At 36.4% G+C, this 12,774-nt stretch overlaps 1 protein-coding gene across 5 annotated transcripts in view; it reads right to left on the reverse strand.

Annotated features, from left to right (window-relative positions):
- Positions 1–12,774, reverse strand: part of PPFIA2 (PTPRF interacting protein alpha 2) — a 528,118-nt gene that overhangs the window by 63,711 nt on the left and 451,633 nt on the right. For 4 of the 5 annotated variants that reach the window (XM_057487534.1, XM_036912361.2, XM_036912337.2 and 1 more), the window contains 3 exons: positions 12,341–12,370; positions 10,011–10,141; positions 8,120–8,274 (listed from right to left, as the gene is read on the reverse strand). In XM_057487534.1, coding sequence (XP_057343517.1) covers positions 8,120–8,274; positions 10,011–10,141; positions 12,341–12,370 — 316 coding nt within the window. The remainder of the gene's footprint in view (positions 1–8,119; positions 8,275–10,010; positions 10,142–12,340; positions 12,371–12,774) is intronic. The other variant, XM_036912347.2, reaches the window with a different exon arrangement.

A 12,774-nucleotide genomic window follows, 5' to 3' on the forward strand; every position in this document is an offset into this window, starting at 1 on the left:
AGGGAATGGAATAAATGCATTCATAATTGAAGTTAAATACTGCTTTCTTCAAAGAAAAGTCTTTTTACTATGCAAAGCATGAGTCATCTCTAATTGATACTTTATGAAATTTATATTGCATCTGTTGGTTCCATAGCATCTAGGAACCTTTTGAATTTTTGGGTAAAAGTCCAGGACAGCCATCCAAAATTTATGTGTAGAAAGGTACTTGCTAAATCATCTGGTGCAATGTTGATGCTGTTTTGTCATTAAGAAGTTATTTTTCTTTATTATGCTGATTATAGCAGGTCAATGAGTTCAGACAATTATCATCTGGCAGATTACCATAAAGAAAAGGGAACTGTAATTTAGTAGGTAAAAAATCTTTTTGAAATGTATTGCTTCTCATACGCATTTAAAGGAAATTTGCAAAAATGTCCCTTTTTTTTAACCAACATGTACATTTTATATATCAGTAATTAATTGGGGATCTGTCTGTTCAAATTTAATATGTTTTTCTCTTTTTACTATTTTTTTTCATAGCTTTGCTGTTTTTGGTTCTATTTGATCAGTTCTCCATTTAAAAAACATTTCTTTGTCCTTGATTTCTGTTCCCTTCTCTTGCAATGCCTGTTAATGGCCTCTTTACTTTATCATTACCACTAACATTAGCTAGGGTGGTCACGTATGTTCTGTTCTTTTTCTTTATAATCATTAACAGGGCTATCTGAAGACCTGGAGAGCTGGTGTTTCCCAGGTACTATGCAAGTGAAAGTGTTAAGATCCTATGGAGCACTTTATTTCCCCAGAAGTACTAACTGTTTGAGCATCTGCACCTCTTCTCTGCTCTGTATCACTGTTTTCCAAAACTGGTGAGCTCCCTTTGTTGCAAGGCATGTGACGGCTCTAAGTCCTGAAGAGGGATTCTGTATGGATACGTGACCCTGGAGTTTAGCTTTCCTGTGTGCACTTAGGTGTTTCAAGTTCCTGCCTCCTAATCTCTACATTTCTGATCCTCCCACAGCCAGGTAACTTGACCCTCAGTCCTGATCTTTCCTTTGTTTAATAACTTGGTTGACCTCAGCCAGTACCTACTTCTTAACTCACCATAAAAAAGACCCCAGTTCCTTTGCACTGAATTCCCCTTGGAGTTCACTCTTACACATAGCTTCAGAACCCTTTTCTCATTGGCAAATCCTCTTTAAAACTCTAGCTTTATACTTTCCTAATTCTGTAGGATAACTGAACTTAGATATTCCTAGTGGAATTAAACATAGGGAAAGAAACATTAATAATCTGAACTCCTTACTGACATTAGGCTTGCATCTTTTATAAGAAAGTGTATAATGTGTTCTGTGATGGCTTTTCCTGTTGCTTTGTTTTTCACTTTTTCATACATGTATGTGTAAAATCCTCAAGAAGTTTTAAACTTTTTGAAATAATCATGATTTTAATTTCATTAAGTTCCCAAATATGTTCCAACAGAACTATTTGCTCACTGAGGTATTTTTTGATTGAAACATTCCCAACCATATATTGTCTGGAGCATCAGACCAGGAATTGAGAGCTGGAATCATTACCAACTTTATTATCAACCAACTGCTTTGCAATGATAATTATAAAACCATCTCAGTTTCTATGAAGTATAGAATGTGGGTCATTATATGGTCTTTAGATATCTTCTAACTCTAAAAGTCTGTAATTTAAAAATATAAATACATTTTCATAATAAATAATTCATGGTGTATGGTTTTTAGAAAGAATAGTTGGCTGTACATAAGGCTTAAATGTTAGAGCTTTGTAGATGCAGGATTTCCAGGGTTGAAGTGGAGCTCAGAGATCACTCAATCCAACCACCTTTCCCATGATTGAATCTTTAACAGTTCTTCCTAGTATTTCCCTAGCTTTTGCTTGACAATCACCAGTGAAAAAGAATAGGTCTTTGGATCTAATTATGACACCCCATGTTCTTTCTTATATTAAGATGAAGTCAGTCATTCTAAAACTTTAACATTTTGGCTCTAGTTTTTTATCCTCACTCAGCAATGAAAAATCCAAGAGCTCTTCCACATATAATAGTTCTCCTGATATCTGTAATCAGCCATGAGAGAGGTTAGCACATTGAATAAACACACCTATCTATTTATCTACTCTTCACATGATTTAAACCCTCCACGTCAGCTCAGTATTCTCCTGCACCCTAAGAAGGTTGTGATATGCTTCTAAAAGTGCAGTAATAAATGGATACTATTCCTCGGCTGTTATATTACTGCAGCATAGAATGGACAAGTCTTTTATCCCACTACTTTATGTCTATTCATGTAGCATACATTTATTAACTAATATATTGACTTTAGAGTCACATGAAACTTCTAAAAGTTTTGTTATAAAAAATGCTTCCAAGAGCTAGCTATACTTTGCAGTGCGATATTTTGTATCCTCCATATCTCAGTTTTTTGAGAGAGTCATTAGGAATAACACTAATTTTTTTCATTTGCTCTTCTTATGCATATCAGTAATCCATAAATCTGTGCTGTTGAAATGTTTATGTCCAAATGACTGGGGGATATATTGACTAAGGACAGAGTGAGTCCTAATCATGCCACTAGAAGCTTTGATCCCAACTGGCATTACTCAACTCATTAGAACTATTACAGGAGGATCATTCAACCAGTTATAAGTCTACATAATATTTCCATCACCTAGGACCCATTTTGACATCTTGTCCAAAGGGATGTCATGAGTCACCGCTCACCTTCCACCTTTCCTGTTCAGTCACTGAGTACTTTGATGAAGAAACAAACAAGTGTCTTCTGACATGGCTATTTTTAATACAGCTTAATTTGCTTTGCTTCAAAATAGGTTAATGCCTTCAGACAAAATTAAAAGTCAAGCAAGCCTGTCAAGATTCCAATTACTGAAGCATAATTATGGATCTTAAGATGCAGACTCCCTCTTTCTAGTTCTTCTTCTAGTTCTACTCCCTCTTGTCTAGTTCTGGTAGAACAGACAGTGTAGCAGATAAAATTTTCCTGGGCCAGAAACATCCTGAATTTTTTGTTCTAAGTAAAAGATTGTATATGTTTATATATCATCCTTCTAAATTGAAAATTCCTTGATGCCAACATGCTTTAGCCATTTTTGTAAAGGCCACGGTTGGCACTCTGCACTTAACAGTGGCTCCACATACGCTTATTCATCCAGAGTAGGAAGAAATGAATGATTTTGGTTTGCTGTTTCTTTTTTTCCTTAAAATTTCAACCCTGTTGGATTTCAATGTTATCTTGTTAATGCTTCTTTTTTGGATGACGTCTTTCTCTTTAAGTAAGCAGACAGAAGCAAAAATGAGTTTTTGAATAATTCCACTTGTATTTTCTGTTCACATAACATAAATATTTTATTCATTTTCTTTAAACTTTGCTTAATAAAAATAATAAGGATTTTATAATTCCCCTTTGGGTTGGGGCAATTCTTCTAATTATTGGTTTATTTTGGCTGGTGGCCCTCCTGACAGTGTTCCTGCATGTCTGTGCCTTTCACGTGTATTATCATTTGTTGTAGATACATCTTTTGTACCAGAATCTTTTAAAATCTGTTTTTAGCAAGAAGTCTTCTGTTTTTAGATATAAGTGCTTCTTCCTTAAGTTCACATTATGATAAATAAAATTGTGAGCATATTACCATCTTCTTGAATTGCTTTGATAGTAGCTATCCTTTGTTAGCCTAACCAGTCTTCCAATATTGGTGAAGCCTGAAATTGTTTCTAGAATTTTAGAAGTAGTGTGGAAGTCCAGCTGTGGTGTTGTAAAGTGACTGACAGGGGAAGTAAAGTAGTTGTGGACTACTTGCTTAAGTCTGGATATTAAGAGTAGGGGATAGGTGAGCTAGTCTCTAGGGAAGGTGGCAGAAACAAGTGATGACTTTTCAAATATAGATTTGATATGAGTATGTTTAAAGAGCACTGGTGGAAATATCAGAGATTGCATCGGGATGCATAAATCAGGCAAAAAAGGCTGTGGCCATGGGGCTGTTGAGCCTCGTAGGGCACTGTCACATCCTGGATCTGCGGCTCCAGGAAACCAGGAAAGGGGTTCATTGGCCCTGTTGTCTCCATGACCCTCAGCGAGCCTGTCAAAATTCCTTCTGCATCTTCTCATCTTGTGACTTGCAATACACAAAAAGGGTGAATGGAAAGTTTTAAAAAAGAGAAACTAAAATCAGATCCCCAAGTGTGCTGGAAACATTAAGTCCTCTGCCAGGACTTTTTGCCCAAATTATTTATGACCTTTAGGTAGTCTTGGCTCATATATAAGTTTTATCTTTCCTGCATAATACTTAAAATTTATATTTGAATGCTTTAAATGGAAGAACATATGCTCACTGATTCATTTTCGTTTACTTCACTGCCAGTTATTTTAAACACTGCTTAAAATCTGATGCACCTAGTAGATGTTTAATTTGCAAATTCTCCTTCTACATTTTAGGCAATAATACTATGAACATGAACTGTCAGATCCCTAATAAAAGTAGAATGAATTTTCTAAGAGGTAACTGAAAACTTGAAACCTCCCATTACTATCGAACTCTTCTTTGTGCTACTTTTTTGATTTGGGTGAATAATCAACCACCATTTGGAAAACATGCTATGATAGGTTTCTGGAATAAAATAATTTGGTTTCTGTTAATTTTATTCAAATGCTTTTTGATGCACTGCTTCCTTTGAGCATTGGGGTTTCCATATTTATATTGTCTCTGCTGGTAACACATTTATAAAAATCGACTATATGCATCTGAGTTTGATTGACCCAGGTTAAGGGTGATCAATGCAGTCACATTGACTGAGCCATCATGTCTGAACAAGGTATTGTTATCTTAGCTTTTCAGGTTGTTTTATAAGGCAGGCAATACCTCCTTTACAAATATTCTCCTCTAATAATTACTAAGAATTCCTTCTTTGTTGTTTGTCATTCCTGATGGAACCAACCAAACATTGTCACAGTTGTATTTAGCTTTCTTCCCCCAAACCATGTTCCACTTAAAGGTACCTAGTATAGCTACCCTCAGGTTAGCTCTTATTTCTTTTCCCTTGTGAGCTGAGCTTTTTAACTCAGAGTCCTAAATCTCAGGACATGGTCCAAAATTTCAAGTTTGGTTCTTTGCCACTATCAGCCCTCTACCAGCGTACCTTGCATCCACTCTTTCTTATTTTCTATTTCTATTTTAATTGGTAGAAGAAAAAATGTCAGCAGTGCTCCTGTGTCTGAATTTTCCAGGTCAAGATATAAAAACATAATCACTAGAGATGCTTCCCTAGTTACCTGATGCATGAACCAGCAGCACCAGGTGGGCAGGCCCTGGGTTTGATAAGTTCTCATGGTATTTCCCCCACAACCGGATACAGCTTCCAGGAAAAAAAGTAGACGCGAGTCCATATCCCTCAACCAAGGTACCAATGGTACTAGGGACCACTTCCTTTTGGTACAAATACGGTTTCCTGGAACTTACTTGTGCCTGTGTTCTCTTCTTATTTGCTCAAGACTTCTTTCCAATACAGATTTTTTATTCTTGGTTTCTCTGTGAGCTTTGATTCACTGTCAGTGTAGTTTCTCTATAGCTCCAAAGGTATAAGTATTTGGCCTTGTTTATTTCATCAGAATCACAAGTCTTTACCATGCTACTGACTCTGACTTTGTTTATACTCTACCTCTGATATTCTTTGGTGTAAAACAAAGTCGCCCAGAGCTCAGAAATAATCCCAGATCTATGATGTGATCCCAAATAACTACTGCTAGTTGCTGACCTGGAAGGAGTTGATAAGAATGTAAGTGTAATAAATTTGCTTCTCATCTGATCTGACATAGAGACACATAGTCATTGAAAATGGGTAAGAAAGGTGAGGTTTTTAGAAGGCTATATATTTTTCTAGATTTTAAATTACATCTTGGATACCTTGATTTTGACAGAATACTACTGGTAAAATTCCTAGATTCAAAAACTCTTCATCAAAGCTGAATATAAAATAAAAATAGAAAAATCTAAGTGAAAAAGGCAATTAAATACATTTTAAAAGGGAACAGGAAATTATAGATTCTGAGATGAACATACATGTTGAAATGGGAATAAATAAAATGATTACTATATTAGCAAAATAAATATTTAAAAGCAACTATCTACATCATTGTGAATTACCCTACAATATGTTGGAAATGACAAATAATTTGGTAAGATCACCAAATAAAACATTTAAAGCAGTTTCTTGGCATGTTCATTTTATATCCAAAAAATAATCATCTTCCCTCCTGCAATACTGTGTTCCCATAGCCGAAGGGGCTCCTCTCCTGAGCCACAGATGTCTAGAGAGGATTTGATGGCCCTGCTGAAAACACTGAACCACGCAGCCAGCTGAACATCAGTTTCCCATGGCTTCTGATGCTTTGTGTGGGTTTCATACTGTGGAAGTTTGGAAAGTCATTTTTGAATAAAACCACAGTCGTAAATCCGTGAACATGAATTTTGCTCTCAGAAATCCTTTTAGTGTAGAGCAGGGAACTAAGTCTGGGGGCTGGAGCATTATTTGCCAGTAATCATCCCTTTATTTACAAAATCAAATCCTAAGAAATTTGTGTCATTCTGCTCATCCCTTACCATTGGAAGTAAGAGCTAAATCCTTTCCCAATAGTGTAGCCCTCACTCGCAGTTAAATAAAGGGAGGACAGGGGAAAAATAAGATGGTGAAAAGAGATTCTAGAAGAAATAATAAATAGAGAGGAAGACATCAAAAAAACAAAACTAAACAGCCAAGAGTGTATATCATCATTCTAATAAATACATTTCACATACTCTTTTTGTGTCAGACAATTATATATATGTGTGTCTGTCCATGTGTCCAACCACCATTTGTGTGTAAAAAGGAGTAGAGGAAACCTCACTTAAAACAGAGTCAGAAAGCTCTGCAGGGGAGGACCTCCCGCGGGTACCCACCCCCCAACCTGACAGCCTGCGTGATCAGCAGGAAGAAGGAAGGCGAATTCTCATCTCGACAAGGGGGGACACTTTTCCAATAGGAATTATACCTCCTGCATTACACACAAAAGAGAGGAAGGTCTTTTCCTGCCCCAGCAATGACTCACTAACCACTACTTGCAGTTTTTTCCCTGGAGGAAAACCTCCACGACTTCAAACTCTTGTTCTTCTCTGATGAACATTTGTTCAAAATGACCCTCCCGATTTCCTCCTAAAACCTAAAGAAAGCTGACATTCTCTTCGTCTCTTCCAAGTCGCCAATGGCATGCCAAAGTTTGCTTGTCCCACATTGCAACTCCTCTGCTATTCCCAGATAAACTCATTTTGCTGGTAAAATAGCTATTTTATTTTTAAAGCTGTCATATGTATATATGTTTACATATTTACTTTTAAAGCTGTCATATGTATATGTTTTTATATATTTACCTAGGGTCATTTAAAATGTACTAATCTGTATTTTTTTCAATTAGTCACTGATAATAACTAATCCTAAACACAGCCCATTTTGCTCTATTCCTGTCCCCCCAGCTACATGCTGTACTGTTTGTTGGTGGAAAGCTATGAGAGCTCTCATTTATGTTTTATGCCCTATATATATTAGAATGCTTTATTTTGACTGAAAACATCCTTCTGGATTTTTTTTTTGTAGGTGTCTCAATTTTTTCAACAGAAAAGGCTTTTAATTCACCTAGCTAAGCTTTTATACACATCTACGCTCAAAGTGGCAAGTATACCCAGTGGTTGTAAGCTGGTTTTGAAACGTTGGTACTAGGATGAATGTTTCAGCTCTGGAAATTACTAAAACATTGTTTACCCATTAATAAATAAGGAAGGCAGTAATAACACTTTTCTATAGGGTCTTTGTATCTCTCACAGAGTTAGCATTAAAAAAAAATTCTAGCTATTGTTATTAACAGAGAAATCAAAAGTACTGTATGTTTTATAATATTCTTCCCTTGTAAATTTGGTCAAGTATTATTCAACTACATTGGATTTACCAAGCTTATTAAAAAAGAAAGCTTGTCAGGTAGGAAAAAGAAATAAAATGAAAAATAGATGGAGATTCACAAGAAGTTAAAGTGAGCAGCAGCGGGAAGTCAAACGTATGCCTACTTACGCAGCTGCCCAAGTCGGGCTTTTTCTTTTTTACCGAACAGACGCCCTATTGAGGACTTGATTCCTTTCTTCTTGGGGGCTTTGTGAAGAGAGTCTTGGCTGCTGGCGGCACTGCCAAGCCCAAGGCTGTCAGGCTCCAGGGAGGCCGACAAACTGCTGGAAAACACAAGAGGGCAAAGTGCTCGTTTGGATGCAACATCCACAAGGCACACAAACCTTTCTTCATACGAGTGCAAGAGGCGAGCACGGAGACTGCGCGGTTTCCTGCCTTTCCGCCCGCCCTTCCTCTTTAGCGCAGTGACGTATGGTCTCCTCAACCTCAGGGCCTTGAGAACCGAATTTTCTCTAGAAAAATTAATTTTTGTTCCGAATGATTTTTTTCCCTCATTTTTTCATGCTATCTCAAACTAATCAATGAAAATAGGTTGGCTTATTAGCTGAATGTTAAATGATCCTTTATTATTTCGCTTTGACCCTTTACCTATTCCTTTCCAAGGGTTTGTGTTTTTTTAGTCTTAAATATAATAACCCACGATAAGAGATTTCAACATAACTAACAATGAAGTTTAAGCTGCTGTTCTAGCCCAGAGCTCTACTGGATTTTTTTCCAGCCATCTTTCTCTCTAGTTTTGGAGCCAAAATCATTGAATTTTAAAATATCTGTGTGGGATTTAGAAGCAAAAATCCATATATCTTGGCGATTACTGGAAATTTTTCATACACTTTTCAGGTATTCTTTTAGTAATGTGGTAAACTAAGATGATTTTAAGTAGTCCATCTCAGTTCCGTTCCAGGTCAGTATATTTGACACTGTATTAATAGGAGGTGTTCAATAGATAGTCACCACCACTTTTTATCTATAGCTGGCACTTTGACAGTATCATGACAAATTACTTAACTTTACCTATTCATCCTAATATATCTGAGTTCACGGTCTGTAGACTCCAAAGCAATAGTTTTCCACATGTTAAACTATCATTCACTCTTGTTTTGAAGAGTGAGGGAAGTCTATATTTTGAAGCTGAGTAACTTTTCTTTATCCACATTGAAAATTAAAAATCAACAGGACAAAAGAAATGTCTGCCACTACAGGAAGCTCTGTCATCAAATACATTTGTTGTGAACAACATACGATTTAATAGATTCTTAAAGTATTAATCACTAAGTCATTATGTTCAGTTATATCAATTGTATGTCCAGAGATGCTACAATTGATAAGACAGTTAAAGGACATATATTTAAGATATAAATCGTATGCTTAGATTTATTTATGTCAATTATTAAGGAGATCTGTTTGTAATTTTTTAGGTGGATGAGAAGGACAGTACGAAGAGTTGCTATGACAAATGGGATATTTCCCTTTGTAAACTCATCTCTTCCTTTAATATTTTGCCAAATGTGCTTATTTTTTCCTCTAAGAACTTTCTACCTGACCAGCGCCTACAGGGTGGTAGACATACCTATTTGCTAAAAGTAATTGAGATGCATTAATGTACTTTCAGGCCTTAATTACTCTTACACTACACAACAAGTTTACAGTCTTGTCTGGGAATACCTTCAGTTTTTTTTTTACTATTCCTAATAAGTCCTTCATCTAGCCTGCTTCCATTTTAATAAAAAATGTCCGTTAAAAATAGAAGAGCTGTTCTTGATATTAGCAAGTAATACAACTACAAAGTTAATTTTAAAGAAAGTATTTGATCTCAGAATGGACATTTGCTTTTTCACAAGTGATCTTGGGGAGAGGGGGCAGGACAATACCCTGATGGGGAATATAGCTCAAGTCAAATTTTTCATATAAAATTTTAAGCAGTCCATTTGGAAACACTGGCAGGAAGCAAATGTTTTCTGTGGGACAGTGCACAGCCCGCTGCCCAAGCTGAGAGCCGTACCTCCGGGCTTCGCTGTGGTAGGCAGAAGGGAGGGTGTGAGTCATCCTGGCCGCTCTGGGGGTGGGGGGAGGAGAAGTTTCACATTTAATTGTGGCTTTATCTTCCCGACCATCTTCTTCCACCACTGCGATCTAGAAGTAGAAACAGTACATTAAGATGGACTCTTTCTAAATTTCAGTTGAAATTAATGGCAATGGAGAATCATTAAAGCAAGGCTATTTGAATAATTCTAATACAAAAAAAACACTTTGGGCATAGAGGTCTTACATAGATAAATTCACATTACTAAAGAGTGTGCATTTCACAACTGTTTAAAAGTGAAGACAGTCCAGTTTAAAAAATACAATTTTTTTTAAATGGACCAACAAAAATTTTATTTAAAAGTAAGTCCCATAGATCATATCCAGGGATGCTGGAATCCATTTTGGTATCTCAGAATGTAAAGGTCTTACAAAAAGTTATTGAATACATATTTGAACTAATTCATGAAAAAAATTACACAGAGTAAGGTTATTATAACATGTACATCTTTTAAGTGGAAAATTTTTGACGTGAGAAGGGAAGTTGGCAAAATGTAACTTTACCAGAAAAAGTGTTTTAAATCAGGCTAATAAAATTTGTTTTAAGATATTTAAAAAAACATGAGTGTAGTTTATTAGAAAAAAAAACTTTTTAAAAAGTGAGAATAATAAAAGAACATAATTCTTACAAATTGTTTAATTTCACTACCTCTCAAGGGAAAATTAACAAAGGCATATGGAAAACCATAAGAAGAAGGAATAGAAGGGGCACCTTTAAAGAATTAAGTTCAGACTCCAGAACAATTCAGGATACCAAAATTTTGTCAGAGACAATGAACTGTATTAAAATATGACATTACAATAGACAACTTACTTGTAGAGATATTTTTTACAACAAAACTGCATTATTTACAGCATTCTTGTGCATTACAATATCTAGACAGATAGATGGATACAAAGATTGTGGAAAGCATAGCTGAAAGATACATGGTTCTGGAAGTTTTACTGAAAAACAGTTCTCAGTATGGCTACAGCAACAATTTTAAAGCTGTGTTCTATGTCTACACAATGTCTTGCTTGTTTGCACATTAAGCTACTATGCTCATGTTTCTATATGACAAGGACCTCATGCCTTGGAGAAACTTGGTAGAATTGTTTGTCTAGCCTCTTGTCATCCAAGGCTAGATTACTTTTAACAGTTTAGTCAGATGTCTTAATAGGGTTTCCTCACTCCAACTCAGATTTCTTTATATATCCCCAGTATAATCCTTGTACATGTGGTGGAAGTCAAAGACAAATAATAAGAATGTGGTAAATTGGAGAGCCAACTGGTAGTGTCAAGGAGAAGATGCAACAGGGAGAGAGATGATGGCTCAAGGAAAAGAGCCATCTAGCTAAGCCATACAAGCATAATATTGAGTACCTTACTTAAAAAAAAAAATTGTTTGGTCCCAGAAGTATCTGGGATAGGCTGATTACCATATGTCGAAGATGCTGAAGAATAGATTTATGCACTGGGCTGTAGGTTGAATCTTTGAAATCTTTCCCATCTGATATCCTGTGAGTCTGAGCTCTGCTATTCTCAGTTACCTTACAAGATGCCATTTTGTGAATCAGAACTAGAGTCCATTCTGTTTTTCATATCCAACGTTTATTCTATTGATATCATACCAAACAGGAGAGCAGTGTATCAAGTGCATTTTCCTATTTTCTGTATTCCTGATGCTCTAGCATTTGAGGTTATGTTGACCCAGGAGACAATGCCCCTCCCAGGGCTAGCTAATCCTTAGAAATGGTAAACTCCTTTCTTGAAATGCACTTACCATATGCAAATCAACCAATCTATACTAGTACCCTAAGTCATTTTCTCTATCTGCCTCTTACACTGCAGGAGGCAATATTCCTCTGCCTTAATCATCCTGGGCCAGGTATCAGACAACTTGAAAGAGCCCCTATACACTAGAGCTCACTAATACTATTCAAACTAGCCACTCTTAACCCTGCTTCCACACCTTGCCTTGCCTTTCCCATAGAAACCACAGTAAAGGCCCCTGGCCATCTTTCCCTTGCTCTTTCTACTTCCTGCTCCACCCTGGTCCTTCCCCTTGGCCCTGACCAGCATGGTATGCCCTCCCCTCTTGAGAAGTGTGAGTAACAAGCTCTCTTTTCATTGTTAGTAATCTCCTGATCTGTTGGCTTCACATACCTGAACAGTAGTGACATCTACTTTTTAAAACAAGCAGCATTGTACTGACAGTAAACTATCAACTAATACTCAACGAATAGTAATATAAAAGATATTTACAGTACCTTTCTCCGATGTTTCCTTAGATCACTTGGCTGCGATTGGCAGTAATAAAAGCAACATGAAACAACTAATTAATGATTACCATTTGATCATGTTACAAGTTTAAATAGTATCTATGACTTGGTCATCTTTTGTTTTCTAAATAAATGTTTTTTAACCATTACAAAAGCACTCCTCTTGGGAGTTACTCAGGGGGAATTTTTCAGATGAAATGGGTGAGAGGCATGCTTCACGATGGGGTCATGTTGACAAGCATAAGGTATGAGGCATGGACCCCATGAATATAAAGTAGATATGGAGTGAGCGAGCCAGAGATAAATATGGGACTATATCCTCCCAAGAAAATACAGATGGGAATGAAGATGATTATGCATACATGAAGATCCAATACACATATACTGAGTTTAGAAACAATTCCTTTTGCCCCATCTATGCA

This window comes from Manis pentadactyla, chromosome 10 (genome assembly GCF_030020395.1).
Source record: "Manis pentadactyla isolate mManPen7 chromosome 10, mManPen7.hap1, whole genome shotgun sequence".
NCBI classification, from domain to species: domain Eukaryota; kingdom Metazoa; phylum Chordata; class Mammalia; order Pholidota; family Manidae; genus Manis; species Manis pentadactyla.